The 23179-nt window shown below is 33.5% G+C and overlaps 3 protein-coding genes and 1 long non-coding RNA gene across 8 annotated transcripts; 1 reads left to right on the top strand and 3 right to left on the bottom strand.

Annotated features, from left to right (window-relative positions):
* Window positions 1-483: 483 nt before the first annotated feature.
* On the bottom strand, window positions 484-13781 carry LOC138177831 (estradiol 17-beta-dehydrogenase 11-like). Of its 3 annotated transcripts, XM_069109043.1 has the most exons (9): window positions 13258-13781; window positions 12736-12987; window positions 10395-10849; window positions 4575-4699; window positions 4144-4254; window positions 2148-2309; window positions 1975-2057; window positions 1771-1887; window positions 484-1602 (listed from the first exon to the last, which is right to left on the bottom strand). In XM_069109043.1, the coding sequence occupies exons 3-9, from the start codon at window positions 10621-10623 to the stop codon at window positions 1407-1409; spliced, it is 1023 nt and encodes a 340-aa protein (XP_068965144.1). In that variant the 5' UTR covers window positions 10624-10849; window positions 12736-12987; window positions 13258-13781; the 3' UTR covers window positions 484-1406. The 3 variants fall into 3 exon arrangements, with proteins under 3 accessions (XP_068965144.1, XP_068965143.1, XP_068965145.1); XM_069109042.1 differs by lacking the exon at window positions 13258-13781 and having other exon boundaries at window positions 12620-12822; XM_069109044.1 differs by lacking the exons at window positions 12736-12987; window positions 13258-13781 and adding an exon at window positions 11281-11300.
* A 1174-nt stretch (window positions 13782-14955) lies between these two features.
* LOC138178216 (uncharacterized) lies at window positions 14956-17210 on the bottom strand. The gene is made up of 4 exons (XR_011172627.1): window positions 16303-17210; window positions 16112-16209; window positions 15734-15838; window positions 14956-15094 (listed from the first exon to the last, which is right to left on the bottom strand). It is a non-coding gene; the product is annotated as an uncharacterized LOC138178216 (long non-coding RNA).
* Window positions 17211-17703: 493 nt separating this feature from the next.
* Window positions 17704-20938, top strand: LOC138178211 (estradiol 17-beta-dehydrogenase 11). 2 transcript variants are annotated; one of them, XM_069109807.1, is made up of 9 exons: window positions 17704-17823; window positions 18806-19023; window positions 19495-19739; window positions 19812-19936; window positions 20012-20122; window positions 20199-20360; window positions 20428-20510; window positions 20582-20698; window positions 20791-20938. In XM_069109807.1, the coding sequence occupies exons 3-9, from the start codon at window positions 19502-19504 to the stop codon at window positions 20936-20938; spliced, it is 984 nt and encodes a 327-aa protein (XP_068965908.1). In that variant the 5' UTR covers window positions 17704-17823; window positions 18806-19023; window positions 19495-19501. The 2 variants fall into 2 exon arrangements, with proteins under 2 accessions (XP_068965908.1, XP_068965907.1); XM_069109806.1 differs by lacking the exon at window positions 18806-19023.
* A 52-nt stretch (window positions 20939-20990) lies between these two features.
* On the bottom strand, window positions 20991-23027 carry LOC138178210 (chitinase domain-containing protein 1). 2 transcript variants are annotated; one of them, XM_069109803.1, is made up of 7 exons: window positions 22729-23027; window positions 22505-22651; window positions 22195-22375; window positions 22001-22110; window positions 21774-21928; window positions 21320-21649; window positions 20991-21251 (listed from the first exon to the last, which is right to left on the bottom strand). In XM_069109803.1, the coding sequence occupies exons 1-7, from the start codon at window positions 22843-22845 to the stop codon at window positions 21050-21052; spliced, it is 1242 nt and encodes a 413-aa protein (XP_068965904.1). In that variant the 5' UTR covers window positions 22846-23027; the 3' UTR covers window positions 20991-21049. The 2 variants fall into 2 exon arrangements, with proteins under 2 accessions (XP_068965904.1, XP_068965905.1); XM_069109804.1 differs by having other exon boundaries at window positions 20991-21238; window positions 22729-23019.
* Window positions 23028-23179: the final 152 nt, after the last annotated feature.

Genomic DNA, 23179 nt, shown 5'->3' with positions numbered 1-23179 from the left:
AAACGTGTAATTATTCTGTATCTTTAGAAAATATTTCCAGGTATTGAGATAAATATATCGAGTACAAAAACGTGTTAAGTTGCACGATTGCAATGCGATGTTGCTGCAATGACACAGTTACTGAAAGCAATAAAAAACCATAATCATGTATACCGTTCCACTCATGAAACCATTGCGTTATCAATTATTGATATAAGCGCCAAATTGGTTTTCCAAATGGTACATTTGACTTTTTTCAATTCACTATAACTTTTGTCAAGAACTGAATTCTAAGAGTAATATCCAGCAGTGAATTGTATGTTTGCGAAGGTCGTGAAACTTTAGTGAAAGTCGGTCATTTTGCATTTTATGTTCTCTCATGCCTCTTTGCATCTATTTGGGTACAGGGATTTTTGAATAATTGGATTGCTAAAAATTAAAAACGAACGAATTATCCAATTTGTAAAATTATTTAAACATTTGATATTCATAAATAATGCTGAAGAGTGGAAAATGTGATTTTATTATAATGTTCGTTTATAAAACAATCATTTATATATCAGGGCGGACATATGGCACTCTGTTTTTAGAACGATAGCGTTCATACGATACATTAGTTGCGTTGGTTCAATAAGTTTTATCTCGAAAATCGGTAGTTTAAATGGGTCAATGCGTAAGTACAATTGATACAATTTCTCCAACTTTATTTTTTCTATTTGTCATTTGTAAACTGTTTCGTAATAACAGTCGACAGATTTATTACACGCGATTGATAAATATACTTGTTTGTTCTTTTAGCCGAATTGTCAATAAAAAATCTCAGGCTATTACAAATGTTCATTATACCGTACAAAGTGAGTTTTAAAAATTATACCTGTGTCGTATCTATCAATTTTTCTTATCTAACAATTATTAGCATTAAAATTGTAGACTTGTAATCTTAGATTTGTAACCTTATTATCGTACTATGAAATTTTATTATTGTACGAAACACTAAAGCGATCCTTAACAACATATATATAAATATATATATGTATATATATGAAACTCTGTTGATATTGTGCAATATTTTTCGAAAAACACAATACACTTACAATTATAAATAGAGAAATTCATGAAAGTCTCAGTGTATCTCTTAAAAATCTTCACTTCAATTCACTTCATTATTCTACAAGACTTGAAGCCGTGTCTTTGGGAAATGGTAATTCTACAACTTTCTCGTTTCGCGAAACTTATTTTAATTTTGTGAAAGAACGACTCGCCTTGGAAACAAGCTATTTTGATTGTACATTAAAACTTGTACAAAATGGGTTTTTCACCGTTGCAATAACATGGTTATTATCTCATATTTATTACAAATGTTCCATGACTTCCACATACGCGTCATTTATTCTTTCGATATGAAACTTTTTGAGATGACCAAATAATTATGGTTTTCTTTCGGAACTGGAAATACGTCTGGTCAATTGTTGATGAATAACTGTGGTGTCCGGATCTTTGGGCAATATAGTAGAAATAATTTCTTCTTCTTTTTTGGCAGGAGGAGATGATGAGTCTGATGGGTGAATCTTATTTAAAAGTAAACCTCGTACCAGCATGCCCGCACATTCCCACGGAAATGCCCTAAAAATCGCAATATAAATTAGTCTATTAAACGAACAATTAATATCCCCAAAGTGACGAAAAAGATATTTTTACTTTTTTTATTTTCTTATTTTTTATCATTTATCTTTTTCTCTTGGCTTTCTCTCATGAAACTTTTTAGCTTTATATTTCTATTGAATTATTTACCATTTCAGAATGAGCAAAATGCAAAGATAACCAGGTACTATAGCAACTTTTTCGTTGCATCGTATAGCGGAGATGATTCGATCCGCCACGTCGTTCGGAGTGAGCCTCGGCAAATATCTAAAAAATGCGGGAACAGATATACGAAATTAAATGTTTTACTCGTACATTATTTATGTATGTGGATACAGGAAAAAAAGATTATACCTTGTTGAAACGTTATCAAACATGCCGGTGCTTCGAATGAAAAATGGACATACCACTGTGCTATTAATGTTATATCCTTCAGCCTATAAAAAAAGAAAAGAAATAATAGCATATTTGTTAAAATTAATTGAAAGAAAGCAATGACATTGATGTAAAAAAGGTAATAAACTTACAACTAGCTCCATATGAAGAGCTTCGTCGAATCCAATCGCCGCGAATTTTGAGGTGCAATAACTCACCAAATGTGACACTCCTATATGTCCAGCCATACTTGCAATGCTCACAATATGACCTCTGTTATCTTCTATCATCGAAGGCAAAAACGCCTTTGTTGTCTTGAGAAAGAGAAGAAAAAAATTATTATCATCTCTAATTGCCTTAAATTTATATCTATGCATTCATATGTCTGTTAATATTAAATTGATTTATTACGAAACATTAAAATATCCTAACGCTAAATTATACGATTGTCTCATTATCTTTAGCAGTATGGGTCCCTCTATTTTCTTGGAAGAATAAAACAGTTTATCTCGATGATAATAAAGTATACGAGTGCCAAATATATTCAGTTACATTTACAGAAACATGCAATGTTTGCTTGTAATTTTACATGCTGCTAACACAAGCAAATATAATTGTAAGACAAGGTGTAATTTGTAAATACACTCTGACTACTTTACAAAATGAGAAAAGAGATACAGAATCCAGCTAATCGAATTGCGAACGTTGGGAGCGGCAGCTTGAAAAACAATAATTGACGGTACTTCTCAGGGATATGGCCGTGACATCGGATATAACAAGAGACTCATTGGCTTGTGCTCTTTACAATGCCGTTACCCTACTTCCCTAGTCGTTAGTCTATTTTTCTTCCGTTGTTCTTCCTCTGTTCATCACTTTCGAAAGTAAAACCGTCGGCGCGTAATCCGCGCATAACAAAATAGAGGTATCGAGGCAAGGTTTTTGAGAATCACGTATACGCGGAGTTTATATGTAATTCCTCGTGTCTTATAGAAGGAAGCATTTCGATATGCCAATGAATCGACGAAATTGTGAAATGTGTGGTAATACCAAGCGCAAGTACGCGTCGAAATTTTGCAGTCGAGGCTGAAGATGTGATTACATCCGAGGTTTGAAGAAAAGGACTTCGAGATGTCTCGAACAACGCGGTTGACAAACCTTGTCCCTCTTTTATCCTTTCTTTTTTGTCTTATTATTATCAAGTGAACATCAAGATGGATATCCCCATTGGAACAAGCTGATGACGAAACGCGGCTCATAAAATCGGTATTCTTCGACCGGCCGCGCTATAATTTTCTCCGTGCTCCGAATCGGCTAGCTCTTCTATCGGCCGAACGTTCGTGTAAGTCGATGATGTCTCGACATGGATGGTGTCTCCCTGAACTTTCACTCTGTACCTTGTTACGTCGGCCAACCTCCGGTGATTCGCGAAATCACCGATATTTATATTGCTGGAAAGAAAGAGCTATTCTTAAGACAGTCTATGACGGACAATGTCGTCATAACTTTGTCGAAGAAAATGTTTAGGATTCGAAGACATCATCTTCGACGATTATAGTCGAATAGTCGAGTGGAACAAGAATGTGATAAATATAATTGCTTTTTCGACAGTGTGTTCGAGAATTACGTCAATGGGAGTTCGCATTGGAGAACTCAATGCTGTCTACGCATTTGGCAAGCATACTCCTCGTGTGTTGCAACTCTGAGACACGAGTATACTGGGACTGCACGGCCGACTGGCTGCATCTATCCGACCGGTTTTCTCACCTGACCCACGGCAATGCTTCTAAACGGAGGGAATATCGGGCCTAGGAATGCCTCTCACTCGGGCTTTACGCTGCGAAAGGGAGAATTGTCTTTGAGTTTAAACCGATGGATTTGTTACGAAATCCGATCATACAAAGGCCACATACGAGAAGAGTGAGAAAATTTTGTGAAGTGCCACGTTCGTTTCGAGAGTCGGATCTTCCATAGAAATTAATACAACACGCGCATAGCCTATTAATAAATTGAAAATACCGGTAAATAAGCTTCTGCACAGATGAAAACCTCATTATAATTTCGTAATTTCCAACGCTTCTGTTTTATCGCGTGATAAATTACGAGAGGAGAATTGAAATCAAGGATAATAAAGTTGAGATGGAAACATACCCAAAAGTGACTCATTACGTTAACTTCCATTGTTCGAATAATAAGGTTGTCCGGCGTGTCCAGAAGTCTATAGCCATTTCCTATACCTGCATTGTTTATCAGAATGGTTACCTGCAAGATTTACATATGTAATCAATTGTTATAATTCGACTCTTCATTACTTAACAGGTTATGAAATCGAGTGATTTATGTCATAAAAATATCGTGAAAAGAAAAAGATGCGAGTTGATGCGAATATGTATACATATGCACATACGCAGTAATAGCAATTTCGGAATACTTCATTTCCTTTAAATAAAAATTATACAGTATAATAACCATCGCATATTAATGTTCTGGTTAAGAGGTTCCAAAGTCTTAGAACGTGTTTTCAAATTGAATGACATTGTGTTATCGATCTTCAATTATTGCATCGATTACGCAATTCTCACCTTTCCAACATCTTTCTTAACTTGCTCTGCTTTCTTGTAAATATCCTCCCGATCGCATAGGTCGCAAACATAACCATAACAGATACCACCTGCTGATTTCACCAGTTTGACAGTCTCCTCGATACCTGAAAATACGAAAGGGATCTCGTTAATAAATTAAATGGGCGAGAGTAAACTTTCCATGAGGGCTGTGTTCTCAAAATCAGAGATTCAATGTTACTGATTAAGATGAAAATTGTATCAAAGAATCGTTATAACTAGACTACAGATCTTTATGCATCAATAGGAAATTTGAAGATGATTATATGAAATAACAATAGTACAGTGGAACCTCGATTATAAGATAAGAAAATAGTTAGATAGAGTAGTTCTTTGCAAGGAGGGTTAGGAAACAAGAAGAGAAACTGAAAGAAATTGTTACATTTTTACTCGAAAATTTACATTCTCGTTTCATATTAATATTTATGAAATAGTTCAAACTAAATAATTATTTCTCAGTTCTTCATCAATACAAAATTATTCGATTATCGAAAAATTCGAACAGCATTATGGTCAGTTCGAATAATAATTATGGCTCTACTGCACTTTTCAATGTTGTTTATATTAGAATATTTTCAGTAAGACTTTTTACATATTGTCCTGTGTAGTATGGTTCAACTTAAACAATAATAAAATGCGATAAAAGATATAATGTCATCTTAGTAAACAAGCGCTTGCGTAACTGTACACAAACTACCTGATGCGATCTACAATATCATAACATATTTTGAATGCTCCAATCTTGATGTATAAAAAGTTTTCAGAAACCTTATAAAGTTCGACTATTTCTGTATCTCCATAACAAGTCATCAGAGCAGACAAGTAAGGTCAACATACACAAGGATACGCTTATCAAGCAGCAGTCCCTCGATTACTGTTTCTTTTCACTTGTTTCATAATATGGTATTTCATGCAAATGAAATCACTTACTACATTCTTCATCCTGGCAAAGTTTACGAAGATTCAGAAGATCTGTAATTGCCGCTAACGCGTGCTGGAATATTCGCTAACAGCGAGAAACCAGCAAATACTAGGTCGTCTGGTAGAACACCTGTTGTCATTGGTTAATATCGTGTTTGGGTCTTTCTAGATCCTTTCCAGATTTCAAGATTTATTATTATTAAGTTCGTGATACATGCCACGGTGTAAATTCACAAAATGTAAGTTTAAATAAACCGTGGTGTAAATAATGTCATTAACAGTTAACGTTACGAAACTAAAGAGAAAATTCATCTACGCTATCGATCATAAATACTAGGATATCTACTCTGGAAGACTAACCTTTTACACTGTTTAATATCTTACATTTTAAACTGCATATTCGAGTTTATTTTGGAGTGGCACTTTTCCATTATACTTCTCCAGGAAAATATATAACGAATTATTTATGATAAACGTTTCAATATTTCATGAAAAGTAATAATTCAATTTATTTAGACTAATGTAGTGAGTGAATTAGACTGGACCACTACAATTTTCAACCAAACGATTAAATAATTAGGAAATAAATGTATTTAGAAATATTCCATTTATGATAAACATCAGCAGATAGCCTAATACTTAGCGTTGACAGTGTAATTTAACTTTCTTTTATTTCTCAATAAGTTTAAAAAATCTGGACATAGCAGTGGATTGTTTGCCTAATCGAAAGAGCAGTTTTTCGCGGGTAGAAAGTCGAAACGCGTGGAGAGGCAGTTGTTTCGCTTCTCGACTAAGTGGTACGCGTGCTCACGTAGAATATGAAAGATAATTGCAACACAAGGAATATCCTGTTTCTAGTTTATATTACATCCCATACGATTGTTCCGTTTTCTCGGCAAAGTCCACCGAATCAAAAATCCGATCGGTTCCCTAGTTATTCGCGGATAGAGATTGAAATCACGTTCGATTGAGCCACGCTCAATGTGATTACAAAACCGCGGTGTCTATTGGGGAAAAGTGGGCACCGATGTAGAAATCATGAGCGGGTGAACGAATCCAAAGGAACAGCCAAGAGAACCTGTACGGGAGAATACCGTAGTGGTAGCGTAAAATTTCATATTTTTTCAACAATCAACCAGTTCGCCTAGGCCTTAAGTGTCGCGTTATATTGCTTTCTTGTTTCCTTGCGATCTGTTTGATCAACAACTTTAAAGTACAATTCATGATTTCTCATTTTTCGACGTTTATCTTCGCGTTTAGAAGACTGCGCGTGTAATAACTGCGGATGCCATTCATTGTAAATGATACTTCAGAAGTATCTACTTAAAAATATTATATTTTTAGATATCGGTAAAGCTGAATCGAATCAAATGATAAATATAATCAAAAATATTTGTAAACAAATACAGTCTTCCAACATGCAAACAAGTAGGACAATTTCTAATTAGTCATACTCAGAGTATGCAAATACTGTTCTTCTGTTCATCAAAAGATAATTTGCTGCCGCAATTTCTTCCATAACTCTGAGGTGGTATTACCAGGTACGTGCGTAAAAATCAATACTAGTTTTATGTTAAAAGCAAATAACATTTAGTCACTAATAAAACTTACTTTAAAATGCAAATAACGCCACAGTTAGAGTTACTTCTACGACTACGACTAACTATGCTACAATAGTCACGATTACTTGCACGCGTATCGCCGAATCGTTGTGCATGTAGATCTCACGACGCTCAATATTTCACTTTTCTTGTACCCTGATCTGAGCGTGTATTTATGGCGTGGGCAGAGGTACGCGTGGCTTTCTTGCCTTTAGACGCGGTGACATCACCTTTTTACCCGAACGTGCAGAGATCGCGCATGTAATTCTTCACGTGTAGATTGCACTTGACCGCTTGACCGCTTGACCGATCTGCGTGTTTAGTCTGCGCGTACAAAAAAATTCATTTGAGTTGCTGATGGTGCAACCCCATCCAATGTATTGCATGAAAATCATGTAGGGTTGTTGGGATAAGTAATTATATATTATAAGATGTATGGTAAATACTATATAAGAACATAATTATTTTCCAAGTTATTCCATTTATTTATAATGCAATTTTCAAATAGAATCGAAGCAAGATTTCTCTATCGTAATTTTTATTAAATAATTCAATCGTTTGTCAATCTGTAAGTCATGTAAAAGACACTACAACCGAACTTATTTATTTCAGGTATAGTTTACCTCAAGTATTACCTGAAGTATTCGTCACCTAGGTCTTAAGAAAAGAAGGTAAAGACACGGAGGATTATGATTCACATAGATTCACTCGAGATCTATGAAATTTTACGTGAACTTTTATTTACGTGAAATTTTATTGTGAACGATGAAAATCAGCCGAAGATACGTCACATCATTGATTCGAGATCATTAACACGGGCGAGTTTCAAAAGGTTGTTCCGTATTCTGTAGTCATCGTCAGAATATAATAATGTTAAGTATGATTATTGGACAAGAGAATTTTCGTTCTGTCATTTTGTATTGAATTGCTTGTATTAATTTTTAAAATCGGATGTTTAGATTTGTTATTTATCTAAATTTATATACGATATTCTTCGGATTATCCATTTATTTATAAGTTCCCATATTATGCAAATTTTTCCCTAATTTTTATATATTTTCATTTGTAAGCTAATCTTTCTAAGATGAAATATCTTGTAGTTTGTGAGAATAATTATTTTTTGATTAATTACTAATAATAGAAATACATGTCTGATGTTTACCTAAAGAAACAACAAAACACTAAAATGTAAGCCCAGTTTTACCGGAAATAAATATGTTAAATCAAAAATTATAAAGAATTATCACGCGCATATACGAATGGAAACAAGAAACTTTGTGCTATTACTTATAATTTTCATTCAATTCAACTTAACATGGTACAATTAACAAATAATTAGTAATTATAATAATAAAGGATAATTAAGAAGAATAATTGAGGCTAAGAAATAAAAACCTAATAATATAATAAGTGTCATGTTAACAACTGTTGTATAATTCACGTGCATAAGTATTGTTTATTTTAACGCTTATCGTGTAAATAATTGTTATACATTGTCGATTAATAGTTGCTTATACCGGAAACAAAAAGATAGGTAATAGCGCTGTATATAGATTTTATAAGGCCAACACGATCATGAATTTAATTTCTGCAACTTTGAAATGTAGAATTTAATTTGGATGGCTTTGTGGAAAATAGAAAGTGTTTTACATCGAGAGCTCTGAAACGTATCTTATCATAATTGTAATCTCGTTTTAAATGAGATAGGAACTCGTAACTCGGATGACTCAATCCTTTCCAGTTCCCAAACTTCACATAAGTAAGTAAATCATTACATAAGCAAAAAAATGCTCCGTATTCTGAATGTTTCTAATCATGATTCCACAAATAATGTAACGAGGGTAACATCTGATTAGCGAATGTATACTAAGGTTACCTAATATATACTATATATTTTGCTCTTAATTATTGTAATTTAGATTTCACACCACAATAATTATTCTCTCAGGTTGTCCAGTTTCTTTTCCAAGTTAGGACTTATTCGCAGTATTCATCGTTATAGCCAAACTTTTTAAGCTTTTAACTATTTTAAGAACGAACAGATAAAAAAATTAAAAAAGAACAAAGAAATAAAAAGCATGGGGCTAATAGTAAAAAGATATAAAGTAAAAATGCAAGAGTAAGAAAGGAGTCGTATCTACTGTGTAAAAATTCAGCAATGAATAAATCATAATCATCATAATCGGAAAGACAAATGGGAAGGGCAAAACTGATAGTTCTCCACGATTTTTATATTCCAACCGGGATGAAAGCAAGGACGTAACGTGACGTTTGGAAATTAAGCACCGTGTGTTCGGTTCGATTCGATTGATTCGCGTTAGAAGTCCAGGCACGCTTCGAACGACCTTGAAATTTAGATGATCATCAAGAGACGAGCGTGGTTCGTGCAATGTGCGACTATAATTATCTCGTCGACATTAAGAAGGCGGCCTTCGTATTCTAGTCAAGGCCTAAACGCTTCGTGGATAGTCCGTTTGTGGATCGAACACTTTCGATTTCGATGACCCGAAGCGACGACGTTTCGTTTAATTGTCATGAAAGATATATAGGTAGACATGAATATATAGATCTCCTGAAACCTTTTCGTATATTGTTTCAAATTCGCTAAGAAATTTATGAAAAATAAGATTATAGAAAAAATGCTTGATGAAAATTCTTGAAAAACATCATCGTTTTATACGAGAATAACTATTCAAAACAAATGTTTGCTTCTTTCAGTCGAGGACGATTGGCGTCCTTTAGGATCATTGCATTTATGAATTTTAAAGATGCGATAAGATCGTAATTCATTGACAAATTTTAAATGCAACATAAAAAAAAGCGAGACGAATCGTATATAATATCGTATTAAAGGGCATTGATGGTTGAGAATTAGATTATGAATATACGACTGCCTACGACCCTCGAAGAATATATTATCAAGAATCTACGTTATGTTAAGATTGCATAATAGACGTTGTTAAGGAAGCAGTTATGTCACGTTAAGTTAGTCTCATGCTTGCTGGTGATAGCTCGTTGAAATCTATGTTTTAAACGGATTGGTGTAGTTAGATAGTTTTCTGTTTTATGTCACTGTCTATTTCTAGCATCGCTACGCGATCTGTCTCATCGCCAGGTATTTATTTGAGAATTTATTTCTCCAATTTGAAATTCCAATAATAATCCCTGACCCTGCTGAAACTGTTCTCAATTAATTCAACAATCACAAAAACAGCTTAATTCTCTAATAAAATTTATTAATTTCGAAACGGGTACTTACCAGCCTTATTAACGTCCCAGATGACAACGATGGCGCCCAGATTAGCTAGCCTGAGGGTGACAAGCCTTCCCAAGACGCCACCACCCCCAGTCACCAAAGCAATCTCTCCAGCTATACTCTTCATCTTATACTTCTCCGGGATAAATAATCTGATGGTATTCTTGATGATGAATCCTATCGTGAGGATTAGGAAACCGATCACGTTTGCGATGTCGGCGAGAAGAGACATGATCGACACCTTTCTTTTGGCCAAATGTTTCAACTGTTTGGACTTGCTTCAACTTTTTATATGTACGCAACTCTTCTATGATTCGAAGACGTCGAACGATCAGGATGTCATAGCTTGTCGCAGTTCAAAGAATGTATTAATTGCCAGCAGAAAAACCGTTGCTGGAACTACGACTAAAAACTGGATAATGCCGGAGTAAACACCGTATCTAATGCTCTGGATTTGTCTGAAAAACATAATTATTACCACTATGAAATAACAAATTAGGGACTTAAGATTGGTCGTACGAGTGAGATCAATAATATATAACAATATATTATATTTATCGAATATTGTATTCTTTTCTGTCATTATGCGATTCGTTATATTTAATGATTACCGAACATATAAAAAGGATTTTAAACGAACAAATAGTTAATAACGTAATACGAATATTCCGATGAATGTACACAATTTCGTGTTCTAATCGATCGAGGAATGAAAACTAAATGTAAAGAAATGATATTTGCAAGTTCATCGACCAGCTCCGTTAGCTACTCTAGTGGTATAGAAACTAGTTTATGCTTTCTCCAAAATTTCGTATCACTTTCTTTTTATTCTCTTAGGAAATAGGACGTCCGAAGACAAGAAGAATAGCGCAAAGATTTGGGACGTTACCTGAACTTTGTTCTTTTTAACGAAATTAATACTTCGTTTCTTTGAACGTTTCAGAACAGAATATTTCCGTTCGCTTTCCTATTACGCTATACAACTTCTACCAACGCAATTCACGATTTTTCCGGTAGTTGATGTTACGACGAACCACGAATATCCAGCATCGATTCACTTTCTAATGAGACGCGAAATTCACTTTCGATTTTCAGCCATGTATTCCACTCACGGAAAGCTCGTAATTTTTCGGTTACTTTCAGCTACAAAACCATCACGAATAAAATGATTTTTTTGTGTGTACGAAATGAAACGGATGAAAACGAAGATTAAACGTTATAACTGTTACCCGAATTCGTTTCGTGGTATAGTATCTATGTACTTGTTCGAATCGATAAAAGAGAAACAACATAATACGTATTACGTATAAACATTACAAGCATAAATCTTAAAAATCAGGAAACAGAACAAAAAGTACTCTTTAACTTGTCAAAAATAAATCTTAAATTTTTCGTGCGTAATATTAATTATGTAATACGTTATTATTTTCTGGCTATTACTCGACACATATATCACTCGATATTATTCGACATTCTTGTACGTTATTTATAACAATATTTTACTTCTACAAAATTAAACGACGATGTTCTAATTTATACAAAATTAAATGGTAATGTTCTAACTAATCTAAAAAGCTACATTGATGATTTAAACCATCAGCGAATTTCTGTGTCACGTTTCGTGTGTCAGAACACAGCATCAACGAGGTACAACGAAACCATAATAATAATCGTGTACACGAAGCTTTTTATGTCGATCTAATTTCCTTCAATTATTCGATCTAGTTTACAACTGAATGATACTTCGATAGTTACATCGGGCATTCTCGATCATCGTTTTTTGAAAAATTTAATAAATTAAAAGCGAATTTCGAGCTACATTAAAAGTACACAAATGGTGTTTATTATCAGATATCGCGGGAAGAAAAGAGACGAAGAAGACAAAATAACAACGACACTGACACTTTTCGAAGGATCTAGCGAAACTCGATTCGAGAAATCGGAGGGCTACTTTCAAAACTGTTCGCTTGCGAGAAACTATCGAGTATCGTTAATACATGAATTCAATTTGCGGTCGTTGTAAGCTGTAAGTCTTCCTTATCGTTGCGCCTCGATATTTATAGAGTTCTTATACCAAGAAATTCCTCGTGACTTGTGATATATCTTAACGAATAAATGAAGATAAAAATGAAAAGAGATATTCCTCGATTCAGACGATTCCTCTTGTAAAATTTATAAAATATACACGGTCGATTAACAATGTGTAGATTGGATAAAAAGGATCTTACTATCGGAACGTGGATATCTTCTGGCGTTGCGGAGTCATTCGCGTTCGCAAACGAAAACAGGCGAAACACGGGTGAAACGAGGAGGGAACGTGCCAGTAAGGTACGAAAGTACGTACCTATGCGAAAGTCGCCCACTGAACAAGAGATACTCGTCTCACCGGCACTACGGTCGTCGGTCTACTGAATAAAACGGTGGCTTCGGTACGCCTTTACCCCCTCGACGATCTCCGGCAGCAGACTGCGAGCATCAGCCGAGATACATAAGTAACAAGCATTAATATAAGCGTGGTAATTGCACGTGCATCAATCAATTATCTTTTGTGTGTTATCTTTCTTTCCTTTGGGCGTTTAGATCGGTTGTCGTTGATCTAGAACGGATTTTTTAACACAATGAATATTTCTTAATAGAATGACGGTATATTATAAGTATAATTATAAATTATTATTTATTTATACAATAATTGGTATAGTGACCATTTTGTTACGTAGACAGTATGGTGAAGCCCAAGTAAATAGAAAAAAAGATATACATAGGTTAAGGTAGACTTTTGCAAAATATTTCAATATAAAGTTTACTACTGTACTTCGTAAATTCGTTGGTAAATAAGGTGCACAGATATAAGAAGCAATGATTTTACTTGTTACTCCAGTTTCTCCTTCGTTCCTTCGTCACGAAAACCCGTTATCCTCATCCAAATCGCTTCCTTTACCTTCCAAGATTCTCAAAAAGAAACTCGATTCATTTCATTATAGTAAAAATAACTTCCAAGTTTTGTCAAAGAAATATTTCATGACAACTTCTTTTGCTTTTTGCCACGTAAAATATTATGTAATCGTATCATGCATAGCTGACATCTGAAGAAACTCAAACCCTTAATCTCTGCAGATTCTCACATGGATCCGCTATAACGTAATCATTGATAGCTTCGTGACATCGTTCGGTTTCATCATGGCTCGTTGTTCGCGCAATTTACGAACTGATACACCGATACAACGGTACCTCGATACAAAACGTTCGTTGATCCACCGGCGCATTTCCTTCGGTTAAGGCGTCGCGTCGCAGTAACGAGAGTTGACTGAAGGAGAGAGTAGCCTCTTGAAGGAAATAAGGCGATGGACAAATGAATTTTTGTGTACGAATATTCTGTATGCCTAGCTATATGTTGCTATATATCAGCTTTCGTTGCCGTTGTACACACGATGGATACTAAGATACCAGTTTATCATGCCAAGGTGATCCAGTTGACATTCAAGAAGTAAAAATAGTGTTCAGGTAGCAGATGTTTTATGTGAGAAAGGAGACCAATATTGATAGCGCGAGTAAAAATGATGGGAACTCTAGGTCCAGAAATTATATCTGATTATTACAATTATAGCTGACTATTATTCGGAGTGTTAGAACAGCAATACTATTGCTATGGAAATTCGAATCGAACAATGTTTACTCTGTTCTCCTTGATATCGATAACGTGGCTAAATTTGAAACAGAATTTTAATTTATCTGCGTCAAGAGATTTCCTTTCGTATAAACACAACATTGATAATATCCATATATGAATGTTTCATTTTAAAAAGAAAAATTACTAATCGTAGCGAAAAAATAAGATTATTTTTAATTTTACCTTTTTTCTTACGATGAGTATATATATATGTTTGAAAATTTGTAATAAACTAAAAGACATCATTCGCAAGATTATAAAGTATAAATAGATGGCTGCCTAATTATTTTGTAAATTCACGATGAAATGGAAAGTTACATTCCACCGTATAACCATTGAACTTGAAATACAAGAAATCTTTCTCTTGGCGATTTAGCAAAACTACAGGTTGTTTCACGAAGCTCGAGAAGAGCAGCAGGTGAAAGTGACCGATTCTGAATAATTCGGAAGTTCTTGTCAAGCATTTCGCATTAAATCAATAATTGATTGTTAACGATGTTGATCGCTCGAAAAATTTTTGTGACGTTAAAGAGTGGGGAAGAGAAGAAGTAAAAAGATCATTAGCACCGAGTTTTCGTAATGATCTTTCCAAGAAAACCGCCCTCTCTTAACAAATCCCGTGACGTTAATAATAATTATTATATTGCTCATATTTTTATTATCTTATTTTGAGCACGTTTTAGTAATCTAAAAATAAACCAATTAACTTTTTGGCATTTATCTTCTTAGTTCAGATACATTCCACCTTAACTCCTTGAAATACCATATTTGATGATATGAAGTAATTACAATATCACAATTCTATTAAAAAAAATTTTTTTTTAAACTTTAAGATTTCTTTAAGAAAAGAAATGATTATTTGTAGAAAACAAAGATAGTAAAATACTCACTATTTTTATTTTGTAATTTGGAACAAATAGACAGCCAAAGTATGTTTTAGGAGTGAGTGAAACCGTTAACATTTGAGATACATATTTGAGTAGAAAGGATCTTGATAATCATTGTCCAAGTTGTCGTTTGCTTCCCTAGATAATTACTAAATAGGTAAATATGAAAACGTACAGATGTTAGGACTTTGAAACCACTTTTTAACTCTGTATGTTTTTATACACATTTCACTGTATATGCATTCTATTGTATGAATAATTTAAATGATTTATAATCTAAATACACTAATTTTGTAGATTGCGAATTTTCATCTTTAATTTAAAGATTAAAATGAGTGTACCGTCAATTTTGAAAAATCGATTAAAAATTTCGTAATTTGCATATGTACATGCACATGTATCAAGTCTTTGAGTTTGCGTCGCGTCGGTAGATACATTTGAGGTAGAGATATTCGCCCATAGATGGCGTTTCTGTATCGGAAACTTGGTAGGTTTAATTTGTAATGAAGTTTAATTTCGTCAAACAATTATAAATTACCAAATATTTTTCGAAAAGAAAAAAATAAAAAAAAACAAAAAGATATTATCTTTTTTCAGAATACATAGGTATTACAGACATTTCGTATTATGAAGCACGATTTGTAGGATTACTTTTATGAGGCATATTCGTGTTTTCATCGCACGTGCGCCAATCCTTGAGCGCCATAAGCGATAAAAGAAAATTTAGTATGTCCTGTCCGCTCCAAAGGAAACAATAAAAGTGTACAATAGCTCGTAGTGTTGTTTACCTTTCATTTATTCATTAATTCATGTACGACTCATTACGAGGATCAACAGGTTGCATGGGTAATGAAATGGCCGCGCTGATCTGGCATTGTTCCACACTTGTTTCTCTGCAACATGTGATTCATCCCTTGCTATGATCGAAACTGACGAAGGTTTTTTGACGAAAGTATTTTTTCAAAGAACAAAATTTTAATAATCAAGCGATATGATAATAGGAGATATGTTTTAGAGTATCTTGTATCCTGAAACAGTAAGAGTCAAAAATGTAAAAAATGTAAATTACCGAGTTTTTTCTCCTTCGTGTTCTATAAGCACGGATCGTTAATAACGTTTCCATTTCTGTACTTTTTTCGTCTTTTGTAGAAAGAAGTACTACTGACCTAGATCTGGAATGACGTCCTTTCACCCAGTATTCGATAAGTTCTGCTATCTTCCTACTTTTATGCTACGAAACTCATTCGTGTGAACTGGATTCTCTCTGTAATTCGAATTACAATCACGCGTGTAAGTACATGTACGCGAATTATCTTCAAGTACAGACGAACGTACATTTTCCAGTGTGCGTACATACGTGTATGGTCAAAAAACGAAATAAATCGTTTCGATTGTGTAAGCTGGAGTATTATAATGCTCCATCTACATTTCATGCACGTAATTCGAAGATTCACTTGAATCTCGTAACTTTCTACCCGAAGAAGAATAACACAGTCTGATGGATTGCAAATCAATGATCTCCGGTAATTTCCCGTAATACATGTATTGTCCTCTTGCAACTTTGATGGTAGCAAAGGAGGGAAGAATTCGGAATACTGAAATTAAAAATATAGCAAGTAATTATTTCTATAGAGACAGGTGGGACAACACTGCCTTCCTTAATTAAAATGTCTTATCTGGTATTTTTTCAGATTTCAACATATGTACATTGAAATATTTCAAGTTCCACGTGTATTATATCTTTTAAGTAAAATTATATATTACACAGGCTGTCATAAAATAATAATTAAATATTTTAAATTAAATGAAGAAAAATCAAAAGATGTTACAAAGAAAATGATAAAATTTAAATTTCCTTTAGGAATGGTAAATAGGACATTTCAACTAAACGGGGCAAGATATTAACGAAGACCATTGCAAAATAAACGATAATAATATGGATATCAAAAAGTAAAGCAAAAGATATTAATTAGGATAACTACTATCTTTAAATATTCTCTTTAAATCTAAATATTTTTTCAATGAATTAAAAATTTATATTAAGGAATTAAGCATTGCAATTGAATTAAATGTGAAGGTATGCAAGAGTAACAACAAATCCTTTAGTTTATCACTTTCCTAAATGGAGATTACAATTTTTGCAATTTTCTTTCTATACCCTTCATGCTCTATATATGTACATACACATATAGCCAATTCAGTCAACCGCGTGCTAACACGGTATAAAATGATAGGATAGATAAAAAGACAGGAAGAGAGAGGAACTTTCACCACAAAACCCAGTACAGGCTTTTTCTACGGTATTAGGGATCTATAGCATATTCATCTCGTGAGATACTATACTATAGTAAATCCAGTAGTGTATAGGAAGTGGGTTCTTTTGGCGCTACTTCAGCTTCGACCTCATCATTTCCTTCGTTATTATCTGATTCTTCACTGCGAACTTATCTTTCGGACTACATATTTTCACAACAAATCGTATGTATTTATATTTAATAAAGCCCATGTATATTGGTATGTAATATGAAAAAACACATCAACAAAGAAATCTAAAAAATATTTCTTTACAAAACTGTGAATCAGTAGTCAAATCAGTGATTTAAATGCAATGGTACGATACGAGGACAAGGACTGTGTGGGTGGGGAATAAAGAGACACTCTTACAATACCTTCCAAGAGGGTTTCTGACTACGTGACTGAGCACAGTTTAAAGTCACGCAAAGCATCGCGGGTCTTGCAATTTAGTCAGTGAACACCAGTCGATCAATTGACACAGAGGTGGATAGATAAAGTAAAATATAATCTTTCGAATCCACGTATCTTCGCACCGTTTCTCGCATCTAAGAAAGGTAACAATCTCAGAAAGTGTGTTCAAAAGGTAAAGAGATAGTAACCGTTTCAAAAGTCCGTTTCGCGCGTTACTTTAAATTAAACGATTCGTCCGTAACATAGTGGAAAAGTGGAAAGTCATATTTTATTGAAGATAAAATGGAAACTTTTGTATTAAAATAGATAAAAAAAATATAAAAAAGATAAAAAAATTGCTTCCGTGATAAAATGGCGATCAAAAGTGTTGGGAAAGAAGAGTGTAAAATCAAACTTTAACGTAACAATTATTAAAAAACAACGTACTTACGTAGTAGTTTATAATCTATAAGTGATATTTTTCATTTTATCATATAAAATTAAATTAACTGATTCTCTTAAAGTTTGAATCAAAATCCTAAAAGCCCAAAGTTGCGTGTTTCTTTTCTCAATGTTTCCTAATATGTATACGTATATTTCTTACACTTAACTTTCCATATTCGTCAAAGTTAGCTTTTTCCCAGTTAGTCAACCGTAGATTTGATGAAATAGTAACGGTTTCAATGCCGCCACACGAAATAAACCTTTTTTTAAATTAACGATAACAGAGAATCGAAGCTTTGCTACCTTTCATTCGTACAAAATCATCCAAACATGCAAACAAAATTTTTCAATTGCTACATAACATCAATTTTATAAATTAAAATTGATATAAAAGAAAGAAGAGAAAAAGAACCGGAAATGCAGGAAGCCGATCGTTTGGTGCACTTTTTATATTCACGACTCAGGCAAAATGATTCTTCTCTGCGAATAATCAATCCGATAAATATTCAACCAGAAGTGTCCGACGATCATAGAATAAATTGTATAAATGATACATCCTTGCTTGGTCCCCGTTAAGGAAGCGTTTGCTCGCGCGGTTGGTGCATTGACCGGAGTTAACAACACCAGTAACCGCAAATCGGCTTGCTTCCACTACTCGCGTAGGAATACCGTAATGCGCATTTCTATCCATTATTGAATCTTATTAAACCAGCAATTTCTACTTCTCATAGAAGCGGAGAATAAGCAAAAGAATCGGTCCTTTATTGAGCGTCCAACGGTGGTTAAAAAGCGAACACGCAATACTTTGGAAAAAGGTGAATCATGGATGCAATAAGACTTGAATACGTAGCGTAAACTGCAATTAATGTTGAAAGAGCTATTTAGATCCGGGGAATGAAGCAACATTGCATACTTTATGTCGTAATTTTTTGGTGAATGTCCAGTTTGGGTAATGTAATTACTTTCTAAAGCATTCCGATTTATATGTATGAATTGAGAATTTCAATCCAATCGTACTTTTTTTTTTGTATCGTTAACAGGTGAAAAATTTGCAATAATAAGGAAGCAGCCGTGATATTCAATATTATTTATTGGAAGCGAAAGAAAGATAGTATAGGTTTCATATTCAAAAATGTAAAAGTTCGTTACTACGAATATTAATTGAATATCAATTTATAGCACGTTTAAAAAATAACTTGATTCTGGGTGATTTTGAGTTGACTTCTATTGGTTCAGTCAAATTATCGAAAAATGCAACTACCTGCTTATTGCCACAACCCCTTCGAATTTTTCATTTCAATCTTTTACCAGAGTTTCAATCTTTCTTTTAAAGCATTGAACATCTTTTTGTTTGTTAAAACAAAAGCATTAAAATTTGAAGACTAAAGGATTAAATTAGCAATATTTTTTGTGGTTCAAGAATATAAATGCAGCTACCGGAATGGGCCATCGTAATATACGATCTTCTACTTTTTACGGGGATGGCGATTATTTACATAAGCGAAGCTATTATTTTGACGTTTATTCCGCGACGTTATCGCGTGAAGTCTGTGAAAGGTGAGATCGCTCTAATAACGGGAGGTGCGGGAGGAATTGGACGATTGATTGCAATTAAACTGGCAAATCTTGGAGCACACGTTGTTATCTGGGATATTAATAAAACTGGTAAGTAATAATATTCTTTAATACTAAAAAAAGAGAAAAATATTAATTATTTATGTCTTCATGAACGTTCAGGGCTTAAGGATACAGTCCAAGAGATTAGAAGCAGTGGAGGAAAATGTTGGGGTTACTATTGCGACATCACTAGTAGGGAAGAAGTTTACAGAATGGCAAAGATAGTGCAGATCGAAGTTGGCTCGGTAAGTAAAATTGCTAAATAAATAATAAATAATAAACAATAAATTATAATTTATCTATCATGATTTGATATTTAGGTAACATTATTAATAAATAATGCAGGTTACGTATATGGAAAAACGCTTTGGGAATTACCAGATGACGAGATTATACGTACTTACAAAGTGAACATTCTATCCCACTATTGGGTAAGTTAAAATGAACAATGCTAAATTAAAAATAAAAATGAATGAAGCCAATTCAAACAATATTTACATTCAACAGATTACCAAGGCATTCATGAGGGATATGATGAAAAATAATCACGGTCATATTGTAACTGTAGCAAGCGTGGCAGGACTTCTAGGGACTTATAATTGTACTGATTATTCGGCGACTAAATTTGCGGCTATCGGTTACCATGAGAGTCTCTTCACTGAACTGAAAGTAAGAAGACTTGTCTTATAATTATCCTTTGTTATTCTCTTTTATAAGTATTTTGCAATGTTCTTAGGCTCACGAGTACGACGGAATTCACACCACTTTAGTTTGCCCCTATTTTATAAATACGGGTATGTTTCACGGGGTAAAGCCAAGGTATGCAATAGGCTTCATAAAACCGTAACTTTTATGATTTAATAAATCTATAATAAATTTATAATTTATAGACTGATGCCAATGTTAGAACCTGAGTATGTTGCGCAAGAAATTGTATCTGGAATATTATTAAATCAAGTAATCATTGTATTACCTGGATCAGTTAGATACCTCCTGCCACTGAAATGGTAAATTGTTCGAATTTTCTCTATTTTAATTTAATTTTTTTACCTAACTAAACTTGTATAAAGAATTGATTATAATATTATTTCTTTAAAAGCTTATTGCCAGCGAAATTATGCTGGGCATTAATGTATCATATCATACAAGGACCACAGTCTATGATGATGTTCAAAGGAAGGGGGGAAATACAAGCATTGAAGAATAACAATAACGTTGCGATAATGCTCAAAGAAACTGTACATTAATATATAGAAATTCGATCGTATTTGTGTTAAGTAGAGATTAGCATGACATGAATTTCATTCATTAATACCAAGTCTGAATATTTATTTGTAAATTATTTTCGGTGACTTTCTTTAGTTTTTAAATGTCACGTATATTTGTAATATAATGTAAAACTGGTTCACAATAAATCGTAAAAATAATGTAACCCCTGACCAAGTTCCCATATAGATATACCTGTACCCAACTCTGCTGCAAGATCCAGTCGATGTAAAATAGAATATAATGTGGGATAAAAGATAATTCCACTGCCCCCTGAAGACCTGAAATACATCCCTAAATTTTATCCTATACCGAATCAGTTTCACCTAAACTATAAATTCTCTTATGATCCTATATCTTACTTTGATTCAAAAAAGTGTTCTTTGCTGTTATCGTCCCACTGAATTTTTCCCTTAAAGGACTCGAGAATTTTCAGGTAATCTGAACCCAGGATGGCTCCCCCACCTTCAGGTGTGTAATTGTATCCATATAGATTAAGACCTAACAATATTTGAGCCCTTTTAGGGCCCTTCTCAGGTACTAATAATTCTACACATTCCCTCGCCCAATCAAGTGGGCTATTAGGACCAGGTCGTTGAATACTTGAATAGTCATAAGTCATTAAAGAGAATGCTTTTAAATATGGCGATAATTGATCAAATTGATCTTTGTTAAATAATTGAACATTTGGGCTGAAAAGTTGAACAATAAATAATATATACAGTGTCGTGATATCCTTTTTTATAATGTCTTGTGGCTTTTGAACTTAAATATTCTATAATCTGCTTATAATAAGCGTAATATAACAGGAGTTACCCTCTTGAAGGTGGCACTGCTAAAATTGTATCCAAATTATTGTTCTTCAATTGATGGGCAATAAACTGGATCAATGCTACAACAATCTGTGTATCTACACCTGTTAATACAAACTGGTTCCATATCTCCAATACGTACCCATCAAAGTGGAAATTCTGAGACATTGTACCATAAATGTTACATGTTACCGATAACATTTAATGTATCATATATATTTTTATGGGTACCTTCGCTGTATCCACAAGTGCTGAAATTAGTGTAGTTTGTTTATGCGTATCACTATATAATCCAACAATATCACTGACTGACCAATGTTCAAACAATACTCTTGGTAAAACTATAAAAAATAATTATGAATTTACATATTTATGTTTATTTAAAAGAAACATGGATTATATATTATATTGGAAAGTTGACATACTTTTTACATGATGATTTTCATTATTTGTTGCTTTCATTTCCTTCAGCCATTTCTTCTGAACATCATGGGTTGATAATTTATATGTCGATGCGTTGCCTTCTGGAAATGCCAACCATACTGGCGATACCATTGTAAATTTTCCATGAAATATTTTGGAAACCTCAATTCCATTATTATTCCACTAAGGAAAACACATATATGTATAAATATATTTTCATCGATACACTTATTTTATGTATTGTCAAAATCTATTATTAAAATTTATATATAAAGTATATTATACCTGTACCACAAAAATTAACATACTTACCGGTGTAATATATCCTAAAACTTCTCCTGTGAATCGTCTACGAGTTGTATTAGAAAAATAAAATCCTGATTCTCGAATAATATCATGTGTCTTAGGGTTTTTTACCACTAAGATTCGGCTAAATACATCTTGTCCCACGGGACCTTTCTGTACAATGCCAATATGTATAAAATTAGACCACAAATACACAGTCCGTAAAATTCTTATAATATCTTTTTCTCTACCTTAATTTCAATTTTTCCTTTACTTTTCTTGCTATTTCTATCTTTGGGTGGTGACAACGTACAATTTGATAATTCAATAAACAACAATATGCTAATTATTAATGTAAAAACATTCATAATAATTATATTTTAGCATGAACTTATTGAGAACATAAATTATTTCTACTTAGAATACGTGAATGATACGTAGAGTATCATTTAAATTATTTCGCTCATACTGACATCCGTGAAGAAATGAGAGTGCTCACGCATACTGTTCTAGTTGTTCTACAGTACATGTGCTGCACCACGCAGCCAAGTGTTGAAGTTGTTCGATGCTAGCATCAGAGAGCATTGTTTTAATGTAAGCATGTAAATAAAAGGCAGTCGCTGGGTACTTTGAAAGTAGAGGTGCTGCTAGTAAGCAATCTATTTTAAGCATTTCTGTATTAAGTTTCCAATCTTAATATAT

This window comes from Bombus flavifrons, chromosome 3, assembly GCF_040668555.2.
Source record: "Bombus flavifrons isolate JBK064 chromosome 3, iyBomFlav1_principal, whole genome shotgun sequence".
Taxonomy (NCBI): domain Eukaryota; kingdom Metazoa; phylum Arthropoda; class Insecta; order Hymenoptera; family Apidae; genus Bombus; species Bombus flavifrons.
The sequence above is the reverse complement of the archived record's forward strand: the minus strand, read 5'-3'. Positions and strand labels throughout refer to the sequence as shown.